Here is a 16,154-nt window from a genome sequence, read left to right as displayed (position 1 = left end):
TTTATATTCGTGATTTTTTCAAGAAATTTTGCATCAACTTTCAAACTATTTTACAACCACATTCAGTTCGTAAACACAAACCTACATTCAAGTACCTAGTAGCTTTTTGTTTGATCATATATTTCATGAGATCATGAGAAAATAAAATTTTCTACATAATCATTGGGCATTAATATACTTAATTTAGTCTTCTGAATACATATCTGAAGTCAAATCAGTCTGGTTTGTCTTAGCTTTCAAAATTTGTACCCCCAAAGATCCATCCTTTCATAATAGAATACAAAATAACCTGCAATTTAACATGTCAATGGAACAACTTTTTTAAGGAAACGAAAAAGCATTTAAAAATTATGAATGCATGTTTGGAATATTCGACTTTGTTTCCTTTTAACAGAGAATTATTTGCATTCAAATTTCACTGTTTCGGATTAAATAGATAGTATTGTCAATTTTAAAATTCTTCAAAATAAATGATGTGTCATGAAAATTATCCTCTTACATCTTGGCATTGCTTAGTCACTCATTGAAAATTACCAAAGAATTTGAAACAAATCAGTCCCTGCTCCGAAAGATATTCTGTTGTTCAGAGAGTGCTCCTGTAAAAGCTTATTAGCTGAGTTTTTAAATAACTCATTTCATCGATGAACTCAGTGCCAGTGAAATAACATTTTTCGAAAATTTTTTTATACTATTCTCACCACGAAATTTTAGTTATTATATTCAATAATGAATCTTTGAAGTTGTTTGAGGAAAAAATTGTAAGCCTTTTTAAATTTTCAGTTTACTTTTTGGAATGTATGGAATCCAAAAATCGAATAAAAAATTCACCTGTCTGCAATCCATAGCTTTTCTCGGGAACTTTGAGAGCTATTCGCATAAAATTTAATACAAAAATCAGTCGTGATACTGCATTGATCCTTCAAGCTCGTGATTGCAATCCATGAATTTTCAAAGACTACAATTTTGAAAAATTGATATGTACTACGTTCAATCAATGTACCTAGATGCTATCGTTATACTGAATAAAATATTCTTTACCTCAAGGGTCTATCTCAATTTCTTCCGGAGTCATGATTTTTTTCAATATTTCCTTTTGAATATAAAGCTGATATCACTATAACAACCAAGATCGATCGCCAAAACACTCGATTAACCAGTCATTAGATTTTTTCAAAGACCCTTCTATTTATGAAGAATCGAAATATCTCAAAAAATGTAAGTTTTAAGCATATGAAACCTACATAGGTTTATTCATTCCATGCTATCTGAAAATTCAATATAAAACAGAATCTTCCATAAGAAAAAACATATGTTTTGTCATTTACACTTTTTTGGTACACTCACCTGTATATTTCTCAACAAATTAGAAATTTCCAGGAGTGGTGGAGCAGGCGGAACAGCCTGTATATACACACAACAGGTATTTTCTCAATTTAGGCCAAACGATGTCCCGCTGTTCTCTTGGAACAAGCGATGTAAAAGCAAAAGTCGAGACGTGGGTTTACGAATATAACAAATTCTCGCCAAGTTTTTGATGTAGAAGCATAGGCCTTTTGTATTGTTGATATATTATCCTCAACAATCAGTGAATCTGTAAAATATAAAACTAAATTATCAGTTTAATTTTTGTATGATGTGTTAAGTGTACAGAAATCGGGTGCCGTACGAATTGAAGCCGACAATGCTCGACTCCATGTTGCGAAAGTTGTCAAGACATACATGGAAACGTTGAAATGGGAAGTCGTACCTTACTCGCCGTATTTTACAGACGATGCTCTCTCGGACTATCACTTGTTTCAATCAATGGCACACGGCCTGGCTGACCAGCAATTCCGGTCTTATGAAGAAGTAAAAAATTGGATCGATTCGTGGATCGCTTCAAAAGATGATCAGTTTTTTTAATGCGGGATTCGTACACTGCCCGAAAGATGGGAGAAAGTAGTGGCCAGCAATGGACAATACTTTGAATCATAAATGTATAACCAGTTTTTTGCAATGAAGTCTCGAATTTCGGAAAATAACGGCGGAAGCGAAGTTGGACTCCTATGTAGAATCCAAAAAACACTGCAAATTTTATACTGTGTTTTGTTATTTCCTCGTGGAATATGTCAACTCATTAAAAGAGCGATTAACACAATTAATTATCGGAACATGGTAGACTTGACTCTAGAGTCTCTGCGCCAAATATTTCAGCAAAATCAAATGAAGTCAAAACATTTATTTACACATTCTCATACATATAATCTCAAACATACATATTGTTTTTGTTTCTAAGTTTATCTTATAGTACTCTTTGTAGTTCCTACTTTATATTAAGTTCACCGTTCACTAAAAGTTATAATTATTTCATGATTATGACAAGTCAAGAATCCAAAGATTCCAGTGGTAACCACTGGTTCTTAGGTGCAAATGAGTAATAATCGCATTATCATATCGAAATATTATAATTTAAAAAAAAATAAATCTGAAACTATAACTCAGTTGACGGTAAAAAAAATTGTATTTAATAACGTCGTAGAAATAATATACAGGGTGTTTCGTTTCATACTGGACAAACATATACAGGGTGTTTCCTAATTGAATGTCAATATTTATGGTGGTGATTTTTGGGCCCATTTTAAGAAAAAAACTTCATATGTCCTAAAAGTCTTACCTTCTGAGATATATATCGTATGTCTCTGCATGGTGATATTGTCATATGTATTAACGATATTGTTATGATCATGTAGAGAAACGGTTTTTATCTTTTTAAGCGGAAACCGCGCATCGGATTGAAAAAAGTCAAGTGATCAACTTTGGTAAGAAATGATTGGGAATTTCAAGAATAATTTTTATTTTATGAAAAATCTGTGGCGTACCATCAATGTCTGCCAAAATAGGCAGGTCAAATTATTTATGAACGCCACTGGTGGAAATTAAAAAAAAGTGATACAATAAAAATGCCTCTTGATTCATAGTACATTGACAAATTTCATTACAATATCTGAAGTGGTATAGTCGATATTAATAATGAATGATTTATTTTTGAAAACTTTACCACCCTGTATCTCAAAAGGCAAGACGTTTAGGACATATGTTCATATGAAGTTTTTTTCTTAAAATGGGCCCAAAAAGCACCCTCATAAATATTGACATTCAATTAGGAAACACCCTGTATATTCGTGTAGATGACGCCTCGTTTTCGCAGCATAAGCGAGATACAGGTTGTTTTTTTCTCGGTTGCCAAATTGAATTTCATTTTCTGAATGAACTCATTTTTCTAAGAATTTCTGAGAAAATTCCACACATGTGATTTTTAACTAATCAGAACGTGTATATCTGACAGATCACCATCTCAACGGATGAATTTTAGTGGAAATTTTTTCCTCGTGGGTACCCATCAGCGAATTATACTGAATTTTTTTTTTTTTTGACAATCTAATTTTTATTTGTTCACATGATAATTTTGATTCATTTCAACTACAAGCTTATTATATTATGTTTTCTAAATTCTTTGGACCATTATGATTGATGTTATATTAAAAACGCAATTATTATATGCTATGGCACGTTGATTGGAAGTTGCTTGTTCTTGATTTAGAGTACTTGATCAAGACGAAAATTGATGTTGTTGAAAATAAACACATTTGCTGTGAAATTTTCTTACTGAATACCACACGAGGTCAAATTATATCCAGAAATTTTTTCTCGCTGATGAATATTTTAGAAAATTATCCCGAGTCGAAGACGAGGCATAATTTTCTAAAAATATTCATGAGCTCGAAAAAATTTCAGGAAATAATTTGACCTCTATTGGTATTACTAGTGAAAATTTTCAAAAAATGGAACAAAAATTTTTTTTTACATATTTACAGCGAAAAAAATTTCTGGAAATTGATAAAATTTCTCACAATTATACTTTTTTTTTATACCAAAAACGAATATGAAAACAGAATCGAAAAATCCATCCAAATTTCCCCTTCGGTGGTGTTCTAACATAATTGAAAAAAACAACTTATTGGGTTATGAGGGCTAAAATTTTTAAATTCCACTGTCGACACATTCCAGATATGTAGTATAAAATTATCACAAAAAAAATTTCAATATAATTTCGATGAATCTCTGTGGAGGAGTGGAACTCTCGACCTTAAGGTATTACCTGTGGAATGTAAATTTGAACTGAACCAACCTTAGAACATTAATAGTAATAAACCAAGATTAGCGAAATATTTGAAACAGCCATTTTTCGGAAAACCTCTTTAACTCGAGAACGAATCAAGATATCTATGGTCTGCTTTCTGATATCTTATTATTCCGTAAAAAGCAATCGGGGATCCCCCTAGATTTTTTCTCTAAGTCTTATAGTTCTCGAGATGTTTTCAGTGACCATCGGATTGGGGACATCCTATTTTCATTTCATCATTGAATGTCCTCAAGGATATGAATTTTTTTATTTGCTTTCTTCAATTTTTATTTATTACTCATATTTTAAATATTCATGCCATACTTGGAAATTCAAAAAACATTCTCCTCGAACGATTCCAATGGTTCTTCGAAATTTTGAAGTTTGATTAGTTAAAGAGTTATTGAACTGTGAAATTTCACTCATGAGATGAACATCACCCTGTATATCTTAAACGAAGGCACTCAGGAGATTGAAACCTCTTGATACGAGTCATTCACGATGACCTTCATTTATGGTATGCGTTTGTCGCATTCTTCCCGCGACACCTTATATCAGTCATACTCAACCTTTTTTTACCTTGGGCCGCATAATTGCTGCTGTTCTTAATTGCGGGCCGCAGTTATTTACCTACTTGTAAAACTAGCTTTAGCCCGCGCGGTTTTCGTTTATCACGCATAATCAAAAACCTTTTTTTTTAAGTCGGTTACAAAGTAGCCCAAGTCCTTTCCTAAGCTCTACTAGTTCCTGTCTGTGTACCAAATTTTATCAAAATCGATTCAGTGGTTCATGCGTCAAAGCTAAGATGCATAGAATACCTGGTGTGTCTACTCATACCTGTAAAACTTTCAGACAAAACGGGAGATTTTTCGGATTTATACCTACTTGATTTCGAGGAATCGCGGGCTTTTCAGATGGCGCATACATCGTTATTTGACATTTCTCTCAATTCTCGACTCTTGTGAACCAAGGGCGTAGATCTTTTTTTTTGTCGTCAAAAATTTTTATTCATATCTGTAATGTTAGAAAAAGAAGTTTGATAATGAAGTTTGAACCAAATTACTCGAAATAATTTTTGTTGTTACTAATTCGGTTGTTACTAATTCGGAGTTACGAAGGAAAATGAGAAATTACTTGGATAATTTTGAGAAAAAAAAGTTTCATGAATATGAGCCCACAAAAGCTTTGCTTTCCATATACAGGTTGTTTCTAGTGTGTCTTACAGTTTATCAAATACTTATTAATCTTCGCTACAGATTAGGTAAATAAATACCAAAACTTATAATTAATGCATTCATTAGAGCTTACTAGCTGGATCTTAAAAATAATTTGGATTTTCCTGAGGATTACTAGAGATTTTTCTCGAAATCGATAGCAGATACGACAAAACTATAACAAACCAAAAAGTGTAGTACTGGACCAGAGTTTTTTTTCTACATTTTTCTAAACTAACAGCCATTCACCAAAATATAGATTTGGAGGAAGGAAGCAGGCATCCTTCCAGAAAATATATCACCCTGTAGATTTGCATTCAAAATTAGCATATCACATAGTGAAAACTTTGAACTGGAATATCTATGGCCAATTCATATTAAATATCTTGTGAAGGGAAGGTTATACGAGAAAATAACTTGAACTTCAACACATGTATCTCAAAACCAAATGTTTGGGGACTCATGTTATAGGACTTTTTTTCTTAAAATAATCCGGAAATCTGTCTTTTTCATTTGTATCCCCAATTTAGGAGCACCGTGTAATTACCCCCAGTATCCCCCTATTTCTACGCTCTTGTCGTGAACTTTGAGTATAGAACAATAATATTTTATATTCTATGGTCTGTCATTATATTCCATTCATTTGAGTAAAAATTCGATATGAACTGAATTGTAATTTATTGTGAATGTTTGCAGTGTCTAAAATCAGTATTTCCTTTTTAAACGGCACCAGGCAGATGCGGGAATTTGAAAAATTTCAAAGAGCGCCACCTTACAGCACTCTGGTGAAGCAGACCACCAAAGCAACAGGTGGGTCTCTCAAAAAGTCTGAAACAAAATCGAATCAGTAAACACACCAGGTATTCTATGCATCTTAGTCAAAGCGTAACAGATTGGCAGATTACGTTTTTTCGCATTTGTAATATTAGTAGGGAAGTGCGAAAATAAAAATATACAGGGTGTTAGGGAAACGCTCCCGAAAACGGAAACTGTTGACGATTTGAAGAAAATTGGACTGTTTTTTATCGCAATCTTTTATATTGGTAGGTACCATGATTTCTCAACCCTTTTATTAGCATAATTCACGCAATAATGCTAATAAGAGGTTTTAAAAATCATGGTACTGTCCAGAAAAAAAAATTACATAATAATATGATAATTTAACTATATAATCAGCTAAAAAACGCACCCAAGAATACATAGAAACGAAAACTACAAGAGCAAAAAACGTGAGATAAGGCATTCTCGCTAAGAAGATTAGGTATAGGTAGCATCATAGTTTGTATAAAGAATCCATTGTTTATACTATGGTAATAGTGTTCTGTGTGTACGCACTAAGGGAGAAAACAAAGGTAAATGAGTAAATATTGATACCGTTATATTTGCGTAATTTCGAAACCTTATTTGTGATACTACTGTGAAAATTGTAATATTTGACTATGCCGTGGCTCGGGCCGCATAAAAAGAGCCAAACGGCCGCACGTTGAGTATGGGTGCCCTATTTAATAGTACATACTGAATATTTTTTACAGCAGTCTTACACCTAATAGTTTTGGAGTTAAGAATTTTCATAAATTTTCATTTTTATAACATTGTGAATATGTAGAAAAGAAGAAGTAGGTAATGAACCATTGTGTAATATTTAAGAGTTTTTCATCTCAATCGTTTTATGAAATACTGAATATTTGATTCGAAATTTGAGGCAAATAACTATGTTCAGCGCGCTGTTATATTTATTTTCAGATTTTTCTTCGGTTCAAATAAATCCCCGTGTAAGTTTTCTTCTTCAATTAGAAAATACTCTTAAAATATTTCAATCTAGTGGAAGGATGCCTGTAACAATATTTCAGTACGTATATTTAAAGGATTCTTTATTATTTCTGAGTTATATGCCTGTTTATACAGTGGTGATCTTCCTACTTTCGATCTCTGCATATGGATTACGAAAATATGTAGATATAAAGCTGATTCAAATTCGTAAATATTTACTGTTTAAAATATAAACACATTGGCCATATTAACGTACGATAAGGAGTTTGATCACAGTTTTTTTTCCGTTGCAGAAGATGAATCTGACACGGCCACAGAGGGCGAAGAGGAGATCAGAGCCAGAGAATTGCGATTGCAAGAAGTTCGTCTCGACCCACCGATAATACAAGCGGATACCGGCACTGATACAGAGGTGAAGTGTAACTTAGAAACCTCCGATAATTTAAATTTTTCTCTAAGTGAAAGTCAATGCACAGACCCAAGATATTCTCAAAATTCCTCTAGTAATTCCATAAACTCAACTGATTTCGATAGCGCCCTGGAGGACAACATCGATATAAACTTCAACAATGTTATTACGAAAAACGAGTTAACCGAAGCAATTAAAATTTCATGCATTGACTCGGGAGACGATAGTGCAACTATTTCCAGAAGTGAAACGAATTCTAACGCTACTGTGATTGAAAGAATAGTGGAAAAAACAGATAATTTCGATTGTACTCTTAACGACAATAATAAACAAATTCCGCGTACTTCTAAAACAAGTGAATCTCTTTCAAACGAGGAAGTGTCGCTTGAAGCGAACGATTCGAATGTATTTAACGATAATATAAAATCTCCAAACAGTCAGTCTGAAGTTAACGACACGGAAAATAGTGCTAGTTCCTCCATAACGATGAGTAAAAAAATTTTCGGTGGTGCGTTTTTATCAAAGTTTCAATCGGAAGATCCTGAACCTTTGCTTGTAATCAAACGGACACCTAGCAAAATAAACCTGCCGAAAGAAGTGGGAAAACCTAAAGTAGCTGTAAATAAAAATATAGAAGAGAATGCAAAGAAATATTTTGGTTCACCAAAACCTTTACTCCGCAGATCCAGTACAGTTAGGAACATCCCAAAACCAAAAATTTCAGATCAATGTAAATTCAAAAGTAGCTCACTCAATAGTCAATTCTCTTTCAATTTTGAACCAGAAGAAGACGATTTGAAAAATACAGATGATTACATTGAACAGTTATTAAAGAATGAAGAAGAACTAATGAAACCAATTGATCCTAATAAATTCAAAAATCTTTATGATAGCGGGGAGTATAAAGAACAAAAAAGCAATAGTATTGACGATTTGATTGAAGCTCTAGAAATGGAAACATGTGAAGATGTATTAGATCCTTCAGGTATAAAGAAAACAGACGAAAAAATTGAAGATCTGCTGAAATGGATGGATGGAGTTGATCATCAAGAGGAAGATGCTAAAATTCCTAGTGTATTGAAAGATGATATAGGTAAATATGAAAACTTGGAAATGATATTGAAAGCTGAGAAAAGTTCAGCTCCTGTTAGAAAACTAGCAAAAAATAATATCAAGTATTTTGATGAATTACTAGCTGGCAAAAATTCAGAAATGGGTGATGAAATACCTATCAGTACCAGAAAATATAGCTGGTCACGATCTGAAGCACACCATCATCTGTCTAAAAGAAGAACAACATTAGATTTAGATGCTATTAAAAAAGTAAACATCAAAAAAGTGCTGAGAAAATTTGAAAGTTTGGATAATGGCACAGATGATGATACTTCTTTAAAATTTGACTCAAATATTGAAAGTGAGGAAAATATAGGTAAAGAACGTAAAAAACCAGCCTTAGTTAGGTCAAACACTGAAATTCATTTCAATAAACCCAGAACCTCAGTAGACTTAGATGCTGTTAGTAAAGTAGATATAAAGCAGGTTTTGATGAAATTTGAAAATGTAGATAAGAAAGATAATTTACCCCCTGTACCTAGAAAAAGAAGTTCTTCATTTGCTACTGTTAAAATGCCTTTAACTGAAAATATGAAAACAAACTTCAAACTTAAAAGTGATACTGAACTAAAAAATACACCAAGCAAAACAAAGAATAATCCTTCTGCTGAAAACGAGCATAATGAAAATTCAAATTTAGATAGAACTTCAACAGAAAAAAGACGAAGAACTTCGAAAACAGAAATTTTAAATGACACTTACTTCAATATGCAGGTAAAAGTTAACTATGAACAATATCCATCCCAGTACAACACAAATGTACAAATACAAGATTCGAAAATTGATGAAAATTCTCGAGAAAATATTAAATCGCTTCAAGCTAGTGATGAAGATATAAAAACCACAACAGAGAGTAGAGAGAGAGTAGATAACATCATTCTAAGCCAAAAAAGCCATGAAGAAGATCGTGGCGGTAACAAATTACCAAATGATCATATTGTATTTGATGATAGTAAAGATATTAACTCTGAATATGAGAACAACATTCAAATAAACAATACTGGTGATCCAAAGAAACTTGACTCTGAGAAGAGTGCAGGTGGCATATTGGAAAATGGGGAAATTAAATGTGTTTCTAAAGCCACAATAAAGGATGTAGAAGATGAAATTAAATGTCATGAAAATCCTGAGCAAAGTTTCTCTGAAGTTAATATATCAAAAAATAATTCACTAATTGAAGTGGAAGAAGAAAATGAATGCCTTTCACCAAAATATAATATAATCGTAAACAATAATGTTTCTGAAGAGAACCTAACGAACAATAATTATTTATTGAAAGAGAAAGAAGAAAATGAATGCCTGTCATCAAATTGTGATATAGAGTTAAACAAAACCGTTTCTGATGAGAACCTATCAAAAAATAATTCTCTATTGGAAGTGAAAGAAGAAAATGAACACCTTTCACCAAAATGTGATATAGTAGAGTTATACAACACTGTTTCTCATGAACAAAAACAAGTAGATGACAATAAACAGAATAAAATATCTTTTGAGAAAATATCTGATGATAAAATAGAAAATCAAGATCTTTTGAGGAATGAAGTATCTAATTTCAAAAATTTAATGATTTCTGAATGTGAACTTTCTTCAGATGGACTAGTTGAAATGGAAGTTGAACAAATCCGTATATCGAAAGATAATTTCGACAATATTGTTCTGGAAGAATATCATTTGGTGAACAAAAATAATGAAGAAGAGTCTTTGAAAGATGAACATACAGAAATAGAATCTAATAATGAGGCAGATAGGAAAACCAATGATAAATTGGAGAAAAAAAGAAATAAATATGAAAATTCAGTGTTAGACCAAATTCAACTTGATTTAAATCAAATGATAGGAACTTTGAATGAAATGGATGAGACCAATAAAGAAGCACACGAAAAAGAAACCGCTTCTGGACATATATCAGAGGAAAATTTAAATACATCACAAAAAAATTTTAATTTGAATGAACAAAAAGTGAACACCAAAAATAATAATATCTGCTGTGAGATATCGGATTTATGTAGTGATAAATATTTAGTTAAAAGTAACATTTCTGATGAAGTGAATATGATTGACTCTGAAAAGTTGGTAAGTGAAAAAAATTTGAATAATTCAAATCCACCTCCTATTCCTGCTCGTCATAAGCATACAGGAGAAGAAAAATCTCCTCCCCAGAGACCACAAAGAAAAAGGTCATTAGAACAACGAAATAAAGAAAGTGTTGAAAGGACGAGGTATGTCCCAACTGAAGAAAAATTGAAAAATTTGGAAAGAATAAAGAAAGAAAGAATAACTAAACATCATATGCCAAAAATGCAAAAAAGTGACGTTCAGAACTTGGATTCTAGTACAGAAACTAAAGACAAAGAATGTTCAATACAATAACTTAATAAAAGTTCGATAGAAATAGTCTCTCGAATATATCGGATTGAAATATACAATTAACAAACTGCATTATGACAACTCTTTGAAAAACAAAGAAGCCAACTAGATCATTTGTATTTATAATATTTACGAAGTAGGTTGTGAAATTTTAGGCGTATTGCACTAAATTTGGGAGGCGTTTTGGCCAACAATCACGTACAAGCAATGGTCAAAGAGGTAAATATACATATCTAAATGTCTAGTGATGTTTTGACTTATTAATTTTTGCTGCTTAATCCATTGCTGACGTGAGTGTTGTTTTTTTTAACACAAGATAACAAACACTTCAATATCCCAATGGGCCATATTAATGGTAAAGTTACTGAAAAAAGATAAGGAGGCATAGTTTATTTTATGTGGTTTGAAAATTGATATTTGATGTCTTTGGTTGTCAATATGAAAAGATTTGGCTATATCCGTCAGCCTAAGTAATACTGTTAATAAAAAAATGCTTGGTCAGGTTGATTTAAGTTTGAATGAGGATATTTTTCTCCCTCTTTATAAATACTCCTAGATATGCTATGCAGTATTTTTTTAGGATTAACCATTTTTTATTAGAAAATTAGCTGAACCGAACCTACCCTATCATACCATGGCATCTCTAGATAATTCTTATTATGAATTTATCTATACTCTAGGTGTGACAAAAGCATTATATCATGATAACATGGTGTTATTCAATATTAACTTGGTGATATTTCAATATGTGCATTTTGTACATTGTTCCTAGACATACACAAATTTGTATATTCCATTACAGATTTAGTAGTGGAATAAAAATCATTGCCACTCCACTCTCCACTACCATCCTACCCCTCCTCCCTATTCCTATTGTCAATAACTCTCTATGGTTTTAATGCCAACAGTACATAAAAATATCCCCTACAACTAAATCGACTAGTATCAAAATTTTGCAGTAGGTATTAATTATCGCCTAATAATTCAATCACTGGGCGTTACCATAGTGTACAGAAATTTGTTGAATTTTAAATTCCACATATAGGTGTTATATGTATATATATATTTATTTTATCTATTTTGTGGAATTTCTTCTTTGTGGTATATTTTTGCAGAACCCATTGCTTATTCTGATTTAACTCGCAATAAATCAGCGAATTGAAAAAAAATTATTCAGTAAGTTTTATACTGTATTTTGATCATTTGAATATTGACATATTCAATTGTTTTATTTGTGGTAATTGTATTTTTTACAGTTTGTTTGTGTTTTAATCTGTATTTTCATCTGTTTTTCAATTCAAAGAATGATGTGTATATTGGTCACAATTCAAATTTGATGATTGAATTTGATTATGGATGTTTCCAAAACACTTGAAAAAGCTGTAAGCTTGATGCAATCGGCTTCATTTTAAAAATCTTAGACTGCACATAACTAAAGCTTTCAAGCAAAAAATTTGTGACCATGAAGTTTGCACATTTTTAATTCTACAATTATGTTTATTTGGAAAATATATTAATTTGAAATTTACAGGTACTCTCCGATGACAACAGCTCTGATGTTTCAAGTGAAGTTCAGAACTCTGCTACAGAAATATCAACAGATTCTGAGTTTGCTCATGATGATCCAACACCTACCAGTGAAGTTCCGCCAATCCTTTTGAATGATATGTTTATAACTAAAAACAGGGGTTCTTCATCAAATAGGCCCAAAAAAATTCAGGTGACCAGTGGTTTTTTACAAAAACCCTCTAATGGAAAGACGATCAAGCAAGACATTGAGTTAAAATTGACACCACTTGTTTCTCCTGCACCAAGTTTAAGAAAAATCACGTCATCTATAAAACCACCTTCAGAAGCCTATGCTTTGAATAGAACACAGAGCACTGGGGGTATTGCCACTAAAGTTTCCCTTGAACTAAAAAAAAAATATTTATTAGGTGAATCAGTTGGTGGTGGTAGTATTCAAAAATCTGGTAGTGCATCTACTCTCGATACAAAGTTAAAGTCATTCTGTTCAAATATATCTGATTGTCAGAAATTACTGAAACCTGCTTCAGAAATAAGCCCAAGTATGCAGACTTTCTGTAAAAAACTTGATGAAAATATATCACCAATTCTAAGTCCGTTAACTGTTGAATCATGCAATAAACCAATTACTACAGAAAGTAATGAAAATCAATTGGACCAAAATGAAAAATTGCCACCACCAGATCTCATAAATGTGACCATCACTGAAAAGAAAGAGGAAACTGTAAAGCCAGTGTTCGAAAATGAAACTGAAGGCCGTCCAAGAAGTCCACTTCATGAAACATCACTTATCGTTCCTGAAATTGATTGGAGTAAAGTTTCGCAGTGTGCAGAAAGCTTGTCCTCTTCTTCAACTTCTTCATCTTCAAGTGATGAACAAATAAATACTCCTAATTACTTGCATGGAAATATTCCAACAGTTAGAGTTTGTGCAGTGGAAGATTCTGAAGGAATCTTGAAAAATTCAAACGATATTTTACAAACAAATGATTTTGTTAAATCTATATCAAGTGATAAAAAGCAACTGAATCAACCTAAAACACTACCTGGCTTCAAAAATGAATTTTCTAATGATTCTGTTAAAAAGAAACCCAAGGAATCGGGTTATCAAAAAATACCATCTCAAGATGACAGATCAAGTGGATGTAGCACACCAATATCAATGGGAGACGATATAACCACTGCATTTACAGAAACAGAACTGTCTGATTGGGCAAGAGATGGATGTGTTTCTGACGATTTAGAAGGTGTTGCTTTCGATTTAAACGGAGAACCACAAAAACAGAAATTACATGAGTTACCTACTATAGGACATATTTGTGGAAAAATGGAGGAAGGCAAAGATGTAATTAAAGAACCTTCAAATACAAATTTCGATAGTATTGAGTACATGGATACTTGTACGGAAAGTAATAGTGAGGAAGGTGTTGTGAATAGTATAGCTTATAATATTTTGAAAAATGAGGAAATAGCTGAAGATAGTTTAAATCCAATAATTAATGACATTGTAGAGGCTCAGAATACTGTAATCACAGAATCAAAAATAAAAAATTCTGGTTATTGTATAATTGCTACTGATAATAATAATTTTGGAGGTGAAATAGTAAATTTGAAGCCAGCAGACATTGAAAATCTCAAACAAAATCAACAACTTGGTGAACGTGAGGAGGATAGCTTATTAGTTGTAGAAACAACTACTGAAGAGAACACCTGCAGTGATTCAACTGTCAAAAATGTAACTGAAATACCAAAAGATACAAATACGGTATCAAGAATCCAAAAACAAAGATTGGAGGAGAAATTAAGTCAGCTAAAAAAAGAAAAAGAAGAAATATTATTACAAGCTAAGATAGAAAGAGAGATAGAAAAGAGTAAAGAAGAGGAAGATGATAGTGGGAACTCTCCGGCAAAAAATATAGAATTTGATGAACACTGTCAAAGACTACAATCAAAAATTGATTTTGGAAATGTAAAAGATTCAATAGATATACGAAAGTCAAGGAGAAAAAGCAAGGATTCACCACAGAAGCCAGAATTAATTCAGGAGGAGAAACAGTGTCTCGAATTAAAAAACATCACACTGAATTTGTCACCTACTATTAAAACTCCTGATCAAATATATAATAAAGAAGTTATAGAAAAAGAAAGGAATGTAAACCAAAGATTGGTTCAAGAAATGGTTATGAGTAAAATGAGAGCGGAGAACAAAGCTTTTGAAAGAAAAGTTAGAAATAGGCCTACAACAAACAGTTTGAATAATCCATTTCAGTTATCAAAATCTGCCACTACTGATATAGCCAGAATAAATAAGAGTAATTTGGACAATAATTCTATTAATAGAGTTATTGAAGATACTTCTGGAAATTTTCTTTTGAAAGAAAAAGAACCTATTATAGGAATGTGTACAATTCAAAAATCACAAACCTCTCCGAATGTTCCAGGAGATAACAGAATTGAATATGATGAAGCAAGTACTCCTATTGCTCCACCTCGTTCAAGGGATTTGAAAAATTCAACAAACAAATTGAAGTCAGAAGCAAGAGCAAGAGCCAGAATGTTATCAAATGAAGAATTGGGACTTAGCCCAGAAGATAAAATCTTAAGATTAAGAGAGAAATCCAGAAGATATGAACGAAGTGCAAGTGTAGAAAATTCTGAATTTCAATTATACCCTATGACTCCTAATTCCCAAGCACCAGTTTTTGACACCCTAGGAAAAAAAAGACCGATTAGTGAATATTTACCAAAATATAGTGAAAATAGAAAGTCTTTCAGTCCTAATAGCAGTAAAGCTGAGGAAAAAAAGTTGTGTCGATCTGATTCGAATTTATTCCGAATGGCAAATATCAAAAATAAAGAAGAGAGTCCTAAAAAGGGAACCAAATTCACGAAAATTATGGATCTATTTTCAAAGAAAAGTCCAAAAGGATTATTTTCGAAAATTTCACCGAAGTCAAAGGATATGTCAAAGGTAATTTTTATTATGATATCTTATTTTAAGTTAATTCATAAGAATTACTCAGGAACATATTGAAGTCAAATTATTTTCAAATAAGATTTTATTTCAACAATTAGTACAGAAATTTCACAATTGGTGAATTTTTCATTTTATGAAATTTTGGAATGAAATAAAATATTTTATCAAATCTATCGCTAAAATATTGACACAACAGATTACTTCATCATTATCAAGTGAACTGATGTGTTGGTAAAATCGAAATATTATAAAACAGAATCATCTACTGGTTACATATTAAGTAAAATTGTAAAAATTTGATAAAACATATTGTCGTATCTTGTTTGTATGTATAGTTGAAGTAGATCTTTGCTATTGACACACATCATTCAAAAAAACATTCAGGGTAACCTGAAGAAGGCATGATAAGGAAGTTTGTCATGTTGAACTGTAGATTTAATCCAAAACTGAGATAGGTTAATTTTGATTTTTCGATTCTTAACTTTGATTCATTCTGATTTTATAATTAAAACATAAAATAGGAGGATAAAATAGTTGTATTGATGTTAATGTTGAAATCAAATTGAATTTTGGGATTTTCAAGTATTTGCTCTATAAATAACGCCGTGTTGTCAC

General features: G+C 31.9%; 1 protein-coding gene across 7 annotated transcripts in view; it reads left to right on the top strand.

Moving 5' to 3' along the window:
• Positions 1 to 16,154, top strand: part of LOC123673203 (F-actin-monooxygenase Mical) — an 83,892-nt gene that overhangs the window by 66,134 nt on the left and 1,604 nt on the right. For all 7 annotated transcript variants that reach the window (XM_045607658.1, XM_045607661.1, XM_045607659.1 and 4 more), the window contains 2 exons: positions 7,440 to 7,558; positions 12,567 to 15,533. In XM_045607658.1, coding sequence (XP_045463614.1) covers positions 7,440 to 7,558; positions 12,567 to 15,533 — 3,086 coding nt within the window. The remainder of the gene's footprint in view (positions 1 to 7,439; positions 7,559 to 12,566; positions 15,534 to 16,154) is intronic.

Source organism: Harmonia axyridis, chromosome 2 (genome assembly GCF_914767665.1).
Source record: "Harmonia axyridis chromosome 2, icHarAxyr1.1, whole genome shotgun sequence".
In the NCBI taxonomy this organism is placed as follows: domain Eukaryota; kingdom Metazoa; phylum Arthropoda; class Insecta; order Coleoptera; family Coccinellidae; genus Harmonia; species Harmonia axyridis.
The sequence above is the reverse complement of the archived record's forward strand: the minus strand, read 5'-3'. Positions and strand labels throughout refer to the sequence as shown.